The 20,390-nt window shown below is 37.4% G+C and overlaps 1 protein-coding gene across 1 annotated transcript in view; it reads right to left on the minus strand.

The window, feature by feature from the left end:
• The window catches only part of ATRX (ATRX chromatin remodeler), a 331,615-nt gene that overhangs the window by 33,686 nt on the left and 277,539 nt on the right, over positions 1–20,390 (minus strand). Inside the window, 2 exon segments of the mRNA XM_030306144.1 lie at positions 1,900–2,094; positions 3,412–3,589. Of these exon segments, the coding sequence (XP_030162004.1) occupies positions 1,900–2,094; positions 3,412–3,589 (373 nt within the window).

A 20,390-nucleotide genomic window follows, 5' to 3' on the forward strand; every position in this document is an offset into this window, starting at 1 on the left:
ACGCCTAACTGACTGAGCCACCCAGGCGCCCCTGTGTTTGTGATTTTAACATTTATTTATTTTTGAGAGACAGAGAAGGAGTGGGAAAGGGGCAGAGAGAGAGGAAGACACAGAATCCAAAGCAGGTTCCAGGCTCCGAGCTGTTAGCACAGAGCCTGACATGGGGCTCAAACTCACGAACCATGAGATCATGACCTGAGCTGAAGTTGGACGTGTAACCGACTGAGCCACCCAGGTGCCCCTGTGTTTGTGTGTTTTTAAAGATATACAAAAAAACATGAGTGCATAAAATTTTCCAAAGACTATTTAAGAATTCTGCTGATGTTCTATAATAACATAATTTAGAAAGCCAAATCACTATCAATTTAATATTTCATAACATGAAAATGAAATAATACTCTTTAATGAAGTATTTTAAATGTTAACTTAAAAAATGTGAGATTCAAACCCCCATGTGGCCTTAAGCCATTATCAAAGAGATTTGATGGACACTGTCACAAAAACTCTTTCATAAATGTTCTACCAGTGACTTTTTAAAAGTGTATTTATTTGAGAGAGAGAGCGTGCCAGCAAGTGGGCAAGGGGCAGAGAGAGAGGGACAGAGGATCCCAAGCAGGCTCCATGCAGTCGGCACAGAACCTGATGCGGGACTCAAACCCACAAACAGTGAGATCACGACGTGAGCCAAAATCAAGAGTTGGACGCTCAACCAACTGAGCCACCCAGGCACCCCACCAGAGAACTTTAAATGGAAGAGTAGATCACTGATTAGAACAACAAAGTATTTAAAGACAAAAGACATTTTTAAAAAAATTACAAATGCTTAATGTTCATGTTACTTAAGAATTGACATGTACATTAAAAGTTAACTGGAGAAATCACTGATGTTAGCATTAGAGAGTTATTTATTACTATTATCTTTTGCCTTCATTAAATGTGTCCAACTGTATGAAAAGCTAAGATACTTATGAGGTAACACATACACAAATGACTAAAGTGACTTTGGTAGAGTGATACCATAACCTGGTAGCTGCTTTCCCAATTCTCTTAACAGCTACAGGGAACATTAAGTGCTTGAATCTGAAACCAAGACAACAGGAAAAGCAACCCCCCAACAACACCCCCTAAAACAGCTTTTTAGATGAACCAGAATAGGTTTAAATATATTTAGATCACTTTATATCAGAGAACATATGGCTTTGTCTTACATTCAAAAGGGTCAAAATGATATCTACCATTATAATACATTTCTATATTGATCTAAATAATGTATTTTTTTAAATCCAAGAACAATGGACCGGAAGACAGATGTAGATACTACTCCTGATTCTGCCACTTAATAGCTGGAAACTATGAGCAAGTCACTGAATATCTCTGACCCTAGCTTTCTCCACTTATATAAAATAAGAGGGCTTGGCAAGATTACCTCTAAGTATCCTTTTCCAAGTGTGAAAGTCTTACTTGCTTTATGACAGTGAAAAATATCAAGTAAGATATACCTTTATTTGCTGATTCTTAACCGCTATATGACAGCAATAAATGTTAAAGAAAAGACCATTAAATTTCATATAGAAATATTAAAATTATGTATGCCCTCTACTGGAGATTATTAAAAGAGCAACATATTGTTTCCTTTAAGGTTTCTACTCCGTGACTTTTTTTTTTACAGAGCTGAACTTTTTATTTGGCATTAAATATGTATTTCAGATTACACGATCTTTTTGTGGTGTTATGTAGAGAACTGACCAAGCACCCTCTCATTTAAATACAATTTTATTCTCTTTGGAAAATTCTGAAATCTAGCCTTATTCAAATGACTAACTTTCATAGTAGTAGTAAAATACCTTTAGTCCATGGTGGGTTTTTTTTTTTTTAAGCTAATAATCTAAAGATGTTTACCTTTGGCAGCATAGGAGTATCTCTCTTCTTCTTTTTTTCAGAATTAGGGTCATCTAATAAGTCTGGCTCAAAAGTATAAAGTTCAGTAAGCTCATTCATGGTAAAATGACGCTCGACCTGCTGCTGATCAACAACTCGAAAAGATAGTGACTGCTTAGTTACTTGACGATCATAAATCTTATCTTCCATGGTTCCCTTGTAAAAAGAAGGAACAATATACAAATAAGCAACTTTTGTACACATGAAACTTAATCAAGGAGAAATATAATTATTGGTTAATACAAAAGAGCAAAACTTCATAATAATATACTGCCATAAAGCAAGTTTTATTAGCAATAATGATTAATTCATGAGAGATTTCATCTGTTCACTGTAGTTTACCTTGACAAAAAAGAAAACTACATTATTGATAATCATTCTGTATTATCTGACCAATACACATTCATGTTTTGCTTTATATATATCTGTACTTGGTGGAAGTAGAAGTGCAGTTAAACACCAGAGTAAACAGAACACAGAAATAAAGAAGTACATGAAATAAGATTTTAGAGGGTTATAAAATAATACAAGAGAGTAGCTTAATTCCTTCTCAATGGAATATAATAAGCTCTCAATCACTACACACTGCCTTTCTATCAAGTCTTACTTTCCATAATTTCAGGACAGAAAATTAATAACTAAAACGCCACATCTATTACATATATAGCATTTTAAACTAGAATGTAGAAGAGCTTTTAGTTCAAGGATAGGAAAGGGGTGATAGTGTAGTCTGCCAATTAATAATATTATGTACTAGAGAAGATCAAATGAGCAAGGATCAATCTACCAATAAAACCCAGTCTCTGGTTCAGAAGCCCAGATTTGGAGGCAGGTGGAGAGAACAGCATCTGTTCCCAAAACAGATGTACCAGTTAAAAGGCAACTTGCTTGATTCCATAAATCTGTATTACCTTGTACTTCTTTAATTTTACTTATTTTTCTTAAATTTCAGTTTCTGTTTTTTAATATCTGAGTTTATAAAGGAAATAATGTTAATATTCTTTCCTAGAAAGTATTATTCTTTGTAATGACTCATTATTATTGTAAGTTAACTTCTTCTTCCTATTTACCCATATTTTCAAATTAAGAGAGTATCTGGTGGCTACTAAAAACAATAATTATTTGACCTTTACATCTATAAGCAAATTAGATTTACTTATTTGCTTTTCTATGTATGCTAAGTAAAAGAACTATAAATTTTTAACTTTCCTAAACAAGCAAGAAAATTCTAAATCAGTTTACCCATGCAAATCCATCTCAAACTGAGAAAGGTGACATTATAGACATGGATGAACCACAAAACAGAAAATCATGAGAGGCCAAAATTGAGTTCTGCTGCATTATATATAGTATAGGATTGATGTTCTCAATTTCATTTGCCTCTTCATAATGCATATATGTTTGGCACTCCAAAAATATTATGTTTCACCCAACCTTTCACTATGAAAAAGAAACTATAAATTACAAACCTACCTGAGCTAAGAACCTATATACATACACAGGTTTAGTTTGTCCAAAGCGATAAACTCTGAATATACTCTGAATGTCATAAGATGGATTCCAAGAAGCATCAAATATAATCACTCTATTAGCAGCTACCAGATTAATTCCAAGAGATCCTGCTTTGGTGGAAATGATAAACAATCGTCCTCTGAAAATAAAAACATGAATAAATGCTTTAGTAATAAGCACTTCACAGATATTATGAAATGACTTTTTAATCCTAAGGCAGTTTTTTGAACAATTAGAAGTTCAAAGAATTCATTTCTCACTTACTGAAAAAAATTAAGACATGTCTAAGGAGTCAGGCTGATGATTTATACATGCAAGATGAATCTTATTGCTAGAAAATCAAATAGTCTCATAGGAATAAAGATAAATATGGAAATCACATTAAAGATAAATATGGAAATTATGTATTCAAAGCATTTGTAGATTCTGAGTAAATGTAGAAAATCCATGTATATATAACTCAAAAGTCCTATTGTGTTCGGTACTGTTATGAGCAAGCACTAAGTACATCAAAATGAAGGACAGTGTCCAAGGAACTAAGTGTAGTAGGAATGAGTGATAAGCAATTATAATAAATATAGTGTAATGAACACAGGGAGAGAAGTTAGACAGATGCAAAATACTGCAGTAGCTAAAACAGAATCAAGAAAACAGACTGCTCCAAGAAGGATGTGAGAATGTGTTAAAAAAAATGCTGTGTTGGAACACAAGAATTTATATTGCTGAGAATTTGAAAATGAATTAGTTGACAGGTTCATAGAAAACTAAGCAAATGTTAAAAAAGAAATAATTACTTGAACAAAAATAAATATGTGCATTAAAAAGGGAAAAATAATCACAGTTTTTTAAGTGGTTTATGTATGAATATTTACATAGTCACAAAAAAGCAAATATTTCCAGACTCATTTAGGCAAATATTACAAAACAATATGTTGGGAAAATGAATGAGGAAAAGTGTGCGTGTGTGTGTGTGTGTGTGTGTGTGTGTGTGTGTGTGTGTAAATTCCCACCTTAGATTGTAATGTGGATATATGAAAGTAAATACCAGGAGAATTGCCAAGAGTTGAAACTGGTTACCTGCAGAGAGGTATCATGTGTAAGGGGTTGGTTAAGGGACTGATTTTGACCTCAAGCCTTATAAAACTTTTTTAAAATTTGTAAATATATTACTTTGATATAAACAAACTTTAGGAAGATTTTATACGACATTTTTTGAAAATATAAACAAATTTAAAGAAAAAAAATAGTTCCATTCCCCAGAAACAACCTCCATTCCAAATCATGGAATATTTCCTAGGGTTTCTTTTTTATAATCACATATATTTTTGGCTTTACACATACATGATAATATCTGTGTATATAGTTTACATGATGAGTATTTCTTCAACTTTCTTGGTAAACATCAGGCTTGGTAGCTAAATAGTATTCCATCGGATGACTATATAATTTACTGTTGGCCAAACTAATTAAGAGTGAGAAAACCCCTGGAATATAATAAACTTTCAAAATTCTCCACAAAATGCCTTTAAATACCAAGCCTTACTTTCTATAATTTCATGAAGGGAAATTTGTAACTAAAATGCCATACTGATTACATACAGTATTATAAACTAAAATGCAAAGAAGCTCAAAATTTAAAACAGGAAAGAGTCAACACAGGTACTAACTTCATGTTTTATATGGAATTGGTGCTACTACATGTCTAAGAATACAAGCTACAGAAGTTATCAAAAATGGAAGATAATATATTCATTCACACTGTTATAAGATCATAAGGCTGAAAATAAAAAATATGTACAACATAGAGGACTAGATTACACTCTGGCTATTCCATGAGTTACATTACCAATAAAAATCTATATTATGTTAGGGGCACGTGGGTGGCTCAGTCGGTTGAGTGTCTGACTTCAGCTCAGGTCATGATCTCGTAGTTCACGAGTTTGAGCCCCACATTGGGCTCTGTGCTGACAGTTCAGAGCCTGGAGCCTGCTTCGGATTCTGCGTCTCCCTCTCTGCCCCTCCCCAGCTCATACTCTGGTCTCTCTCTCTCTCTCTCTCTCAAAAATAAATGAAACATTAAAATTTTTTTTAAAAATCTTTATTATGTTATGTGAAAAAAAGCAAGATCTAAAACATTATTAAGTATAATTTCAACTGCACTAGAAACCAAAACATATACGTACATACAATGTTAACAGTAGTTCTCTTTGGTCATGGAATTGTGATAATTACTTCCTTCTTTTTTTAAATTTTTTTTAATGTTTATTTATTTTTGACAGAGAGAGAGACAGAGTACGAGCAGGGGAGGGGCAGAGAGAGAGGGAGACACAGAATCTGAAGCAGGTTCCAGGCTCTGAGCTGTCAGCACAGAGCCCGACGTGGGGCTTGAACTCACAGACCACAAGATCATGACCTGAGCCGAAGTCGGACGCTCAACCTACTGAGCCACCCTGATAATTACTTCCTTCTTTATACTTATCTATAATACTCATTACAGAGAACAAACTGTGCTTTTTTTTTTTTTTTTTCCTTAGTGGACATATTTAAGGGATCATTGGCAACTAGGGCTCCAAAATTATTCTTGTTATTTATATCTATTCTGCACCAGTGAAAGGATCAAGCATACAAGAATGGCATAAACTATGTAGGTTAAACACACACACACACACACACACACACACACACACACACACACACACACACACACACAAACAGGAAACCTTGTAGAGAACTTCAAAACTTTTGGTATGTACCCAGTAATGAAGAGTTGAAGGGGCTTAAATAAGCACCTTTATCAAATTGCTATGCATCCCAAGTTCTGAGCTAGACTGCTAATACAAAAAAATGAAAAAATGTCCAGCCACTGCACTAAAGGAGTGCAATTAGAAGACAAAAAAACAGGGGCGCCTGGGTGGCGCAGTCGGTTAAGCGTCCGACTTCAGCCAGGTCACGATCTCGCAGTCCGGGAGTTCGAGCCCCGCGTCAGGCTCTGGGCTGATGGCTCAGAGCCTGGAGCCTGTTTCCGATTCTGTGTCTCCCTCTGTCTCTGCCCCTCCCCCGTTCATGCTCTGTCTCTCTCTGTCCCAAAAATAAATAAACGTTGAAAAAAAAATTTAGAAGACAAAAAAACATATAAACAATTGTATGAAGTCTAATTTGCAATAATAGAGGTATTTATTTACATGGTAAATATTCTGATTTTTGAAAGCATATAAGTGGGAATGTAAAATTGTTTGATTTTGCGTCCAAAAGAAAAATAAAGTCAAGTAAATGAACAAGTAGTATTAAGAATTATTTTGCAACTGGGGTGCCTGAGTGGCTCAGTCGGTTAAGCGCCCAACTTCAGCTTAGGTCCTAATCTCAAGACTCATGGGTTCAAGCCCCATGTCAGGCTCTGTGCAGACATCTCAGAGCCTGGAGCCTGCTTTGGATTTGGTGTCTCCATCTCTTTCTCTCTCTGCCCCTCCCTGCTTGTTGACTCTCTCTCAAAAATAAAGATCAAAAAAAATTTACAATTATTTAATTGTTAATATTATTCAGTATGGAGTATATAAATTCATACTGAAATAAGCTAACCAGGATATTTTAAGATTTTCCTAACACTAAACATCAGTATTAAAATATACAAACACAATGAAAATATTAACTATTATTTGAATAATGCTGCTATAAACCATCTGGATATGTTTTTTGGTAAAGACATGTAAACCTTTCTGTTAGGTATATATCGAAGAGAATTGCTGGGTCATAGGGTACGTATTACAGCACTGTTAAAACTGAACAAATAGTTCTACTAAGTCGTTGTTCCAATTTACATTCCCACCAGCAGTTTGAGAGTTCTAACTGTTCCAGATCCTTGACAACTCATGGCATTGCCTTTTTTTAATAACCTTCAATAAATTAGCTTAAGGATCACAAGAATTTGTAACAGTAGTATAGAGTTTCCATGTACCCTTCATCCAGCTTTCCCCAATGGTAGTAACTTACATAACTATGGTATGTTGTCAAAACCAGAAAATTGATGTTGGTACAATACTATGAATGCAAGCTTATTTGATTTCACCAGTTTTTACATGTGCTTTTTTTTGTTTGGTATACAGCTCTATGAAATTTATCATGTATGTAGAATCATGCAATCATTTCCACAAGCAGGATATAGAACTGTTCCACCACCACAAACACAAACCTCTTTTGTGTTATCCCTTAGTATTCATACTTTTCCCCCACAAACCCTAATCCCTGACAACCACTAATCTGTTCTCTACCACCATAATTTTGTTACATCAAGAATGCCATATGAGGTGTGCCTGGGTGGCTCAGTCGGTTAAGTGTCCGACTTCAGCTCAGGTCATGATCTTGCAGTTTGTGAGTTCAAGCCCCATATCGGGCTCTCTACTGTCAACGCAGAGCCTGCTTCAGATCCTGTCTCCCTCTCTCTACCCCTCCCCCTCTTTTTCTCAAAAAATAAACAAATATTAAAAAGAATAAAAAGAACACCATATGAAAGGAATCATATAGCATGTAACCTTTTGAAATTAGCATTTTTCATTCAGCATAATGCCCTTGAGATCCATCTAAGTTCTTTGGATCAATATCAATAGTTCCTTCCTTTTTATTATTGAGTACTATTTCATTATATAGATATAACATAATTTATCCATTCAAATGTTATAAGACACTTGGGTTGTTTCCAGTTTTTGACTGTTACAAATAAAGTTGGTATGAACACTTGTGTATAGGTTTCTATGTGAAAACAAGTCTTCATTTCTCTGGCATAAATTTTTAAAAGTGATTGCAGGATTGTATAGTAAGAATATGTTTAATTGTTTAATTTTTTAAAACAACTACTAAGTTGTTTTCCTTTTATTTTTAAAAAAATTTTTAGGTTTATTTATTTTGAGAGAAAGAGAGGGTGAGCAAGCAGGGGAAAGGCAGAAAGAGGGAGAGAGAGAATTCCAAGCAGGCTCTGCTCTGTGTGTGCAGAGCTGGATGCGGGGCTCAAACCCCAGAACCTGTGAGATCATAACCTGAGCCAAAATCGGGAGTCTGGTCACTTAACTGACTTAAGCCACCCAGGCACCGCCCCCCAAATTGTTTTCAAGGAAGAATGGCTGTGTCATTTTACATTCTCATCAACATTGTGGGAGAGATCTAGGTCTCAGCATCCTAATCAGCCTTTTACAGTGTCACCATTTTTTATTTTAGCCATTCTGATATGAAGTGATATCCTGTTGTAGTTTCAGTTTACATTTCCCTATTGGCTAGTGATGAATGTATTTTCAAGTGCTTATTTGCCATGCTGCATTGATCCTCTTAAATGAATGTCAGTTTAAGTCCTTGGCCCATTTTCTAACTGAAAAATGTTTGTTTTTTCGCTGTTACATTTAAAGGATTCTTTACATATTCTGAGTACGAGCCCTTACTAAAAAATGCTATTTGCAAATATTTTCTTCAAGTCTGTGATCTGTCTTTTCTTAACAGGGTGATTCACAAACAAAGTTTTTATTTATTTTACTTTTTTATAACTGTTTTAAAATTTATTTTTAATTTACATCCAAGTTAGCATATAGTGCAATAATGATTTCAGTAGAATCCAGTGATTCATCCCCTACTACAACACCCAGTGCACCCCAACAAGTGTCTTCCTTAATGCCCCTTGTCCATTAAGCCCATTCCCCCACCCATAACCACTCCAGCAACCCTTAGTTTGTTCTCTGTATTTAAGAGTCTCATGTTTTGTACCCCTCCTTGTTTTTATATTATTTTTGTTTCCCTTATGTTCATCTGTTTTGTATCTTAAATTCCATTTATGAGTGAAGTTATATATTGGTCTTTTACTAATTTCGCTTAGCATAGTATACTCTAGTTCCATCCACATTGTTTTTATAATTTTTCTAAGTTTATTTATTTATTTGAGAGACAGAGACAGTACAAGTACGGGAGGGGTAGAGAGGGAGGGAGAGAGAGAGAATCCCAAGCAAGCTCTTCACTGGCAGTACAGAGCCCAAGGCAGGTCTCAAACCCACAAAACTGCAAGATCATGACCTGAGCCAAAACCAAGTTTAATGTTTATCCGATGGAGCAATCCAGGCATCCCTAAAGCTTTTAACTATCCAATTATTGACTTTTTATCTTCAATGGATTATATCCCTTTGGTGTCATGACTGAAAAACTATCTGCTTAAACTTAGTTCCTGAAGATCTTTTTCCCAATGTTTATTTATTCATTTTTGAGAGAGAGAGAGAAAATGAATGACAACGAACATAGGGGAGGGGCAGAGACAGAGGGGTAGAGAGAACCCAAGCAGGCTCCATGCTGTCAGCACAGAGCCAGATGCAGGGCTTGATCCCATGAACCATGAGATCATGACCTGAGCTAAAATCAAGATTCAGGCACTTAACCAACTGAGATACCCAGGCACCCCTTGAAGATTTTCTTCTATGCTTTCTTATACAAGTATAATGTTTCACATTTAAATTTATGAACCATTTTAGCTTGATTTTTGAATAGGGGTGAGGCTTAAGTCAAGGTTTGTTTCAGCCTGTGAATATGCAATTGTTTCAATACCATTTGTTGAAGAGACCATCCTCCCTTCAATGAAACACTTTTGTACCTTCCTCAAAAATGCTTTTAACTTGCATTTCTCTGATGATTACTAAAGATGAGCACTTTTTGTATGTTTACTGGCCATATGAATACTGTCTTTTGTAAAGTCCTTTTGAAGTTCTTTCCTTTGGCATTGGCTGGTTTATCCTACTAATTTTGTTTAAAAATTTTTTAATGTTTATTTATTACTGAAAGACAGAGAGAGACAGAGCATGAGCATGGGAGGGGCAGAGAGAGGGGGAGACATAGAATCCGAAGCAAGTTCCAGGCTCTGAACTATCAGCACAGAGCCTGATGCAGGGCTCGAACTCACAAACTGCGAGATCATGACCTGATCTGAAGTCAGACACTTAACCAACTGGGCCACCCAGGTGCTTCTATCCTACTAATTTTTATTAATTCTTTGCATATTCTGGGTAAGAGTCCTTTCTGGATCTATGTATTAAGAGTAGCTTCTCCTAGATATTTGCAAATGGCATATCAAACAAGGGGTAAATATCCAAACTATATAAAGAACTTCTACAAAGCAACACCAAAAACCTCCAAATAATTCTATTAAAAATGGGCAGAGGACCTGAGCGGACATTTTTCCAAAGAAGACATACAGCTGGGAGGGGAAGATGGCGGCGTAGGAGGACGCTGGGCTCACCGCGCGTCCTGCTGATCACTTAGATTCCACCTACACCTGCCTAAATAACCCAGAATACCGCCAGAGGATTAGCAGAACGGAGTCACCGGACCCAAGTGCAGACGAGAGGCCCACGGAAGAGGGTAGGAAGGGCGGCGAGGCGGTGCGCGCTCCACGGACTGGCGGAGGGGCGGCTCGCCAGCCAAGCAGAGCCCCCAAGTCCGGCTTGCAAAAGCGGAGGGGCCTGACGGACTGTGTTCCGACAGCAAGCGCGACTTAGCGTCTGGGAGGTCATAAGTTAACAGCTCTGCTCGGAAAGCGGGAAGGCTGGAGGACAAAGGGAGGGTGAGCTGCGGAGCCCCCGGACGACAGAGCTCAGTTTGGCGGGGAACAAAAGCGCTCGCCAGCGCCATCTCCCCCGCCCATCCCCCAGCCAAAATCCCAAAGGGAACCGGTTCCTGCCAGGGAAATTGCTCGCTCCGCGCAAACACCCAACTCTGTGCTTCTGCGGAGCCAAACCTCCGGCAGCGGATCTGACTCCCTCCGGCTGCCACAGGGCCCCTCCTGAAGTGGATCACCTAAGGAGAAGCGAGCTAAGCCTGCCCCCCCTGCCGCCGTGCACCTTGCCTTCCCACCCCAGCTAATATGCCAGATCCCCAGCATCACAAGCCTGGCAGTGTGCAAGTAGCCCAGACGGGCCACCCCACCCCACAGTGAATCCCGCCCCTAGGAGAGGGGAAGAGAAGGCACACACCAGTCTGACTGTGGCCCCAGCGGTGGGCTGGGGGCAGACATCAGGACTGACTGCGGCCCCGCCCACCAACTCCAGTTATACACCACAGCACAGGGGAAGTGCCCTGCAGGTCCTCACCATGCCAGGGACTATCCAAAATGACCAAGCAGAAGAATTCCCCTCAGAAGAATCTCCAGGAAATAACAACAGCTAATGAGCTGATCAAAAAGGATTTAAATAATATAACAGAAAGTGAATTTAGAATAATAGTCATAAAATTAATCGCTGGGCTGGAAAACAGTATACAGGACAGCAGAGAATCTCTTGCTACAGAGATCAAGGGACTAAGGAACAGTCACGAGGAGCTGAAAAATGCTTTAAATGAAATGCAAAACAAAATGCAAACCACCACGGCTCGGATGGAAGAGGCAGAGGAGAGAATAGGTGAACTAGAAGATAAAGTTATGGAAAAAGAGGAAGCTGAGAAAAAGAGAGATAAAAAAATCCAGGAGTATGAGGGGAAAATTAGAGAACTAAGTGATACACTAAAAAGAAATAATATACGCATAATTGGTATCCCAGAGGAGGAAGAGAGAGGGAAAGGTGCTGAAGGGGTACTTGAAGAAATTATAGCTGAGAACTTCCCTGAACTGGGGAAGGAAAAAGGCATTGAAATCCAAGAGGCACAGAGAACTCCCTTCAGACGTAACTTGAATCGATCTTCTGCACGACATATCTTAGTGAAACTGGCAAAATACAAGGATCAAGAGAAAATTCTGAAAGCAGCAAGGGGTAAACGTGCCCTCACATATAAAGGGAGACCTATAAGACTCGTGACTGATCTCTCTTTTGAAACTTGGCAGGCCAGAAAGAATTGGCACGAGATTTTCAGGGTGCTAGACAGCAAAAATATGCAGCCGAGAATCCTTTATCCAGCAAGTCTGTCATTTAGAATAGAAGGAGAGATAAAGGTCTTCCCAAGCAAACAAAAACTGAAGGAATTTGTCACCACTAAACCAGCCCTACAAGAGATCCTAAGGGGGACCCTGTGAGACAAAGTACCAGAGATATCACTACAAGCATAAAACATACAGACATCACAATGACTCTAAACCCGTATCTTTCTATAATAACACTGAATGTAAATGGATTAAATGCGCCAACCAAAAGACATAGGGTATCAGAATGGATAAAAAAACAAGACCCATCTATTTGCTGTCTACAAGAGACTCATTTTAGACCTGAGGACACCTTTAGATTCAGAGTGAGGGGATGGAGAACTATTTATCATGCTACTGGAAGCCAAAAGAAAGCTGGAGTAGCCATACTTATATCAGACAAACTAGACTTTAAATTAAAGGCTGTAACAAGAGATGAAGAAGGACATTATATAATAGTTACAGGGTCTATCCATCAGGAAGAGCTAACAATTATAAATGTCTATGCGCCGAATACCGGAGCCCCCAAATATATAAAACAATTACTCATAAACATAAGCAACCTTATTGATAAGAATGTGGTAATTGCTGGGGACTTTAACACCCCACTTACAGAAATGGATAGATCATCTAGACACACGGTCAATAAAGAAACAAGGGCCCTGAATGAGACATTAGATCAGATGGACTTGACAGATATATTTAGAACTCTGCATCCCAAAGCAACAGAATATACTTTCTTCTCGAGTGCACATGGAACATTCTCCAAGATAGATCATATACTGGGTCACAAAACAGCCCTTCATAAGTTTACAAGAATTGAAATTATACCATGCATACTTTCAGACCACAATGCTATGAAGCTCGAAATCAACCACAGGAAAAAGTCTGGAAAACCTCCAAAAGCATGGAGGTTAAAGAACACCCTACTAACGAATGAGTGGGTCAACCAGGCAATTAGAGAAGAAATCAAAAAATATATGGAAACATACGAAAATGAAAATACAACAATCCAAACGCTTTGGGACGCAGCGAAGGCAGTCCTGAGAGGAAAATACATTGCAATCCAGGCCTATCTCAAGAAACAAGAAAAATCCCAAATACAAAATCTAACAGCACACCTAAAGGAAATAGAAGCAGAACAGCAAAGGCAGCCTAAACCCAGCAGAAGAAGAGAAATAATAAAGATCAGAGCAGAAATAAACAATATAGAATCTAAAAAACTGTAGAGCAGATCAACGAAACCAAGAGTTGGTTTTTTGAAAAAATAAACAAAATTGACAAACCTCTAGCCAGGCTTCTCAAAAAGAAAAGGGAGATGACCCAAATAGATAAAATCATGAATGAAAATGGAATTATTACAACCAATCCCTCAGAGATACAAACAATTATCAGGGAATACTATGAAAAATTATATGCCAACAAATTGGACAACCTGGAAGAAATGGACGAATTCCTGAACACCCACACTCTTCCAAAACTCAATCAGGAGGAAATAGAAAGCTTGAACAGACCCATAACCAGCGAAGAAATTGAATCGGTTATCAAAAATCTCCCAACAAATAAGAGTCCAAGACCAGATGGCTTCCCAGGGGAGTTCTACCAGACATTTAAAGCAGAGATAATACCTATCCTTCTCAAGTATTCCAAGAAATAGAAAGGGAAGGAAAACTTCCAGACTCATTCTATGAAGCCAGTATTACTTTGATTCCTAAACCAGACAGAGACCCAGTAAAAAAAGAGAACTACAGGCCAATATCCCTGATGAATATGGATGCAAAAATTCTCAATAAGATACTAGCAAATCGAATTCAACAGCATATAAAAAGAATTATTCACCATGATCAAGTGGGATTCATTCCTGGGATGCAGGGCTGGTTCAACATTCGCAAATCAATCAACGTGATACATCACATGAACAACAAAAAAAGAGAAGAACCATATGATCCTGTCAATCGATGCAGAAAAGGCCTTTGACAAAATCCAGCACCCTTTCTTAATAAAAACCCTTGAGAAAGTCGGGATAGAAGGAACATACTTAAACATCATCAAAGCCATTTATGAAAAGCCCACAGCTAACATCATCCTCAACGGGGAAAAACTGAGAGCTTTTTCCCTGAGATCAGGAACACGACAGGGATGCCCACTCTCACCGCTGTTGTTTAACATAGTGCTGGAAGTTCTAGCATCAGCAATCAGACAACAAAAGGAAATCAAAGGCATCAAAATTGGCAAAGATGAAGTCAAGCTTTCGCTTTTTGCAGATGACATGATATTATACATGGAAAATCCGATAGACTCCACCAAAAGTCTGCTAGAACTGATACATGAATTCAGCAAAGTTGCAGGATACAAAATCAATGTACAGAAATCAGTTGCATTCTTATACACTAACAATGAAGCAACAGAAAGACAAATAAAGAAACTGATCCCATTCACAATTGCACCAAGAAGCATAAAATACCTAGGAATAAATCTAACCAAAGATGTAAAGGATCTGTATGCTGAAAACTCTAGAAAGCTTATGAAGGTAATTGAAGAAGATTTAAAGAAATGGAAAGACATTCCCTGCTCATGGATTAGAAAAATAAATATTGTCAAAATGTCAATACTACCCAAAGCTATCTACACATTCAATGCAATCCCAATCAAAATTGCACCAGCATTCTTCTCGAAACTAGAACAAGCAATCCTAAAATTCCTATGGAACCACAAAAGGCCCCGAATAGCCAAAGGAATTTTTAAGAAGAAGACCAAAGCAGGAGGCATCACAATCCCAGACTTTAGCCTCTACTACAAAGCTGTAATCAAGACAGCATGGTATTGGCACAAAAACAGACACACAGACCAATGGAATAGAATAGAAACCCCAGAACTAGACCCACAAACGTATGGCCAACTCATCTTTGACAAAGCAGGAAAGAACATCCAATGGAAAAAAGACAGCCTCTTTAACAAATGGTGCTGGGAGAACTGGACAGCAACATGCAGAAGGTTGAAACTAGACCACTTTCTCACACCATTCACAAAAATAAACTCCAAATGGATAAAGGACCTAAATGTGAGACAGGAAACCATCCAAACCGTAGAGGAGAAAGCAGGAAAAGACCTCTCTGACCTCAGCCGTAGCAATCTCTTACTCGACACATCCCCAAAGGCAAGGGAATTAAAAGCAAAAATGAATTACTGGGACCTTATGAAGATAAAAAGCTTCTGCACAGCAAAGGAAACAACCAACAAAACTAAAAGGCAACCAACGGAATGGGAAAAGATATTTGCAAATGACATATCGGACAAAGGGCTAGTATCTAAAATCTATAAAGAGCTCACCAAACTCCACACCCGAAAAACAACCCAGTGAAGAAATGGGCAGAAAACATGAATAGACACTTCTCTAAAGAAGACATCCAGATGGCCAACAGGCACATGAAAAGATGTTCAGCGTCGCTCCTTATCAGGGAAATACAAATCAAAACCACACTCAGGTATCACCTCACGCCAGTCAGAGTGGCCAAAATGAACAAATCAGGAGACTATAGATGCTGGAGAGGATGTGGAGAAACGGGAACCCTCTTGCACTGTTGGTGGGAATGCAAATTGGTGCAGCCGCTCTGGAAAGCAGTGTGGAGGTTCCTCAGAAAATTAAAAATAGACCTACCCTATGACCCAGCAATAGCACTGCTAGGAATTTATCCAAGGGATACAGGAGTACTGATGCATAGGGGCACTTGTACCCCAATGTTCATAGCAGCACTCTCAACAATAGCCAAATTATGGAAAGAGCCTAAATGTCCATCAACTGATGAATGGATAAAGAAATTGTGGTATATATACACAATGGAGTACTATGTGGCAATGAGAAAAAATGAAATATGGCCTTTTGTAGCAACGTGGATGGAACTGGAGAGTGTAATGCTAAGTGAAATAAGCCATACAGAGAAAGACAGATACCATATGGTTTCACTCTTATGTGGATCCTGAGAAACTTAACAGGAACCCATGGGGGAGGGGAAGGAAAAAAAAAAAAAGAGGTTAGAGCGGGAGAGAGCCAAAGCATAAGAGACTGTTAAAAACTGAGAACAAACTGAGGGTTGATGGGGGGTGGGAGGGAGGGGAGGGTGGGTGATGGGTATTGAGGAGGGCACCTTTTGGGATGAGCACTGGGTGTTGTATGGAAACCAATTTGTCAATAAATTTCATATATATAAAAAAAAAAAAAGAAGACATACAGATGGCCAATAAACATAAAAAGATGTTCAACATCACTAACCATCAGGGAAATGCAAATCTCCACAAGGAGATCTCACACCTGTCAGAATGGCTAAAATCAAAAACACAAGAAATAGCAAGTGTTAGGATGTAGAGAAAAAAAGAACCCTTGTGCATTACTGGTATGAATACAAATTGGTACTGACACTGTGGAAAACGTATGGAGGCTCCTCAAAAAATTAAAAATAGAATTAACATATGATGCAATAATTCTACTACTGGGTATTTACCAAAAAAAAAAAAAGAAAAAGAAAACATTATTGCAAAAAGATATATTCACCCCTAAGTTTATTTACTGCAGCATTATTTACAATAGCCAAGATATGGAAGCAACCCAAGTCTACACTGATAAAGGAATGGATGGATAAAGATGTGGTATGGAATATTACTCAGCTTTAAAAAAAGAACAAGACTGTACCACTTGAGACAACATGGATGGACCTTGAGAGTTTAATCCTAAGTGAGGTAAGTCAGACAAAGACAAATACCATATGCTTTCACTCATATGTGGAATTTAAGAAAAAAAATGAACAAAGAAACCAGACTCTTCAATATAGAGAACAAACTGGTGGTTGCCAGAGGGGAGGTGGGGGGGGGTAGGGGTAAATTAGATAAAGGGGATCAAGAGTATGCTTATCTTGATGAGAACTGAATAATGTATACAATTGTTTAATCATATTCTGCACCTGAAACTAACATAAGCACTGTAATGTTCATTGTATTTTAGCAAAAAAAATGGTAACAAACACAAAATCAAAAGTATATGTTTGTATAAGCATAGAAACTCTAACCATGGTTATATCTGGGTTACTAAATTATAAACAATAGCATTTATTGTCTTCTCTGTGATTTTCCATAGTATCTTTAAAAATGAGAAAATAGCTTCTATTTTGTGGCCTGCCTTTTCATTTTTAACATGAAATTCCTTTGATGACTAAAAATTCTTAATTTTAATGAAGCTCAACTCAACAATATTTCCTTTTACGGTTAGTACTTTGTGGGTCCTTTTCATGAAAGTTTTCTTAATGCAATATCAGGAAAATATTCTTTACTGTTTCCTTCTAAAACTTTTGTTTTATCTTCCACATTTAAATCTACAAACCACGGATTTAGTTAACAGGGAAATACAGTTTAAGATTACCAAGTCTTACCAGTACATATCAATCACAATAGCTTTAAAAAAAAACAGACATTGTCAAGTGATGATGAGGACAGAGAACAATTGAAACGCCTATATGCTACTGGGGGCGGGGGGGGCGGAGTGCAAACTGGTACAACCATTTTGGAAAAACGTCTTGGTAATATAAGCTAAAGCTGAATGTACATGCATCTTTTACTCAGCAATCTCACTTCTGGGCATATACACAACAGAAACACATACATATGCTTGACAAATGACAGATACAACAATCTTTAAAAAGTTGAATCTTTGGATTTCCACTCTGGAAAGATGGGAGTAGACATACTCTTCCCTATTCCTTACAATAAGGAAAGCAAAAGACCCTAGACATTACATATAAAACAATCATAAGAAGTTTCTGAAAAGTGAGGAAGAGGAGAAAGACTGGCTAGGGACCTTGGGTGCTAAGGAACAACATGGAACTAAGTTCCATAGGATTTCTTCCCAAAAGGAGGGCTAAAGAACCCAGCAATCAGGAAATGCCAGTGGATACTGCCAAAAAAAAAGTCTCCAAGAAAATCCTGCTCTCTCTAGCCAAAGGACCAAAAAAAGGGGCACCCTAGAAAGACAGAAAACTTGAAAACAATAATCATTCAATTGCAGTCAAGCAGTACAGAAAAAAATGCGGTGCACCTCCATCCTTGTCACTAAAGGCTGAGTGGGGAGTTCAGACTCCTACCTTCTCCTAGTTGTAACAAGGCATGGCCAGAGTGGAGTCAGAGAAGTCTGAGTTAATACAGTCCTCCTCTCAACCCAGCAGTGTCAGTAAAGACCATGAAGGGAACTCAGACATCCATCCCCACCCAGAAGTTACAAGAAAAACCCTATATCTACTAGGGTAGTATCAAAGGATATATAGTGGAGAGTCAGGAATTATACCACAACCCAGTTAATGAGTTACCCCTGCAGTGTCAGTGGAGGCCCATGGGTAGGGGTTGTAAATAGGCAATCCTAACCCTCCCAGCCAGGATAGTATCGGCAGAAATGTAGTCGGTAGACTCAACTCCCACTCTCATCTTCCATCTGAACATGTGTCAAAAGAGGCCTGCTATACCAGAAAACTTAGATCCACAGTCTCATGAAATAATAAGCAAATATCCAGTTAAATTATATCTTTGTCCTAACAAGAACCAGTAAAATCTCAACTTCAATGAAAAAACGCAATCAGCAGACACCAACACTAAGATGACATAAATGTCAGAATTGTCTGACAAGGATGGAAAAAGTTGTTACATTTCTAAATATGCTTCAATAAGGAGTTATTAACACACCTGAGACAAATGAAAAAAAAAATGCCTCAGTAAAGAAATATAAGACATAAAGAAGAACCAAATGGAAATCTTAGAACTGAAAAATACAATAAAAAACTAAACAGTAGAATGTAGAGAACAGAGATTCAATTAACTTTGAAAACAGAACAATAGAAATGACCCTATCTAAACAACAGATAGAAATCAAATAAACAAAAAATCACAGAAAAACAAAATGGAGACTGAGGGACCTATAGGACTCTAACATTATTGTCTACCATTCTTATCACTGGAGTACTAAAAGGAGAGGAAAAAAAAGAAGGGGCTATAATAGTATTTGAAGAAATAACGGCTGAAAATTACTCAAATTTAGCAAGAAACACAAACCTACAGATGTAGAAATTGAATGAACCACAAACAGGGCAAACTCAAAGAAATTCATGCCAAGAAGTATCATTGGCAAACTTTTGAAACTAAGATAAAAAAAAATCTTGAAATAAGCAAGAAATAGAACCTTACTGACAAGAAAAAAAGATTTTAAAAACAGATTTTTTAAATTAAAATATATTTGACATATAATATTGTATAAAATTAAGGTATACATGTTTATTTGATACACTTATATACTGTAATATGATTGGCACTGTACCAACAATTAGCACCTCTACCATGTAAATATTTTCTTTTTACTGGTTGGAATAATTAAGTTCTAATCTCCTAGGAAGTTTAATGATTATAATATAATACTGTAGTCTACATTTACTTATTGGTTTAGCCACTATGAAAAACAATATGGAGTTTCCTCAAAATTTTGAAAATAAATCTACCATATGATCCAGCAATTCCACTTCTGGGTATATATACAAAAAAAAAATGAAAACAGAATGTCAAAGGGATATATGCACTCCCATGTTTACTGCAGCACTATCCACAATAGCCAAGATACAAAAACAACCTAAGGGCCCAGCAACAGATGAATAGATAAAAAAAAGATGTGGTATATGCAATGGGATAGTATTCAGCCATGAGAAAAAAAGGACATTTTGCCATATGTGCCAACATGAATGTACCTTGAACACATAATGCTAAGTGAGATAAGTAAGAGAAAGACAAATACTGCATGATATCACTTTCGTGTGAAATTCAAAAAGCCCAATTCATAAAACAGCAGGTATTTTTGAAAGAAATTATGAAATCCAGAAGGAAGTGGTAAAACATTTTTCAAGTGCAGAAAGAAGAGAAATGCCAACCCAGAATCCTATACCCAGCTAAAACACTCTTCAAAAATGAAGAGGAAATCAAGAAATTCTCTTCTGAAGGTACTCGGGAAATTTAT

The sequence above is a fragment of the Lynx canadensis genome, chromosome X (assembly GCF_007474595.2).
Source record: "Lynx canadensis isolate LIC74 chromosome X, mLynCan4.pri.v2, whole genome shotgun sequence".
Lineage (NCBI taxonomy): Eukaryota > Metazoa > Chordata > Mammalia > Carnivora > Felidae > Lynx > Lynx canadensis.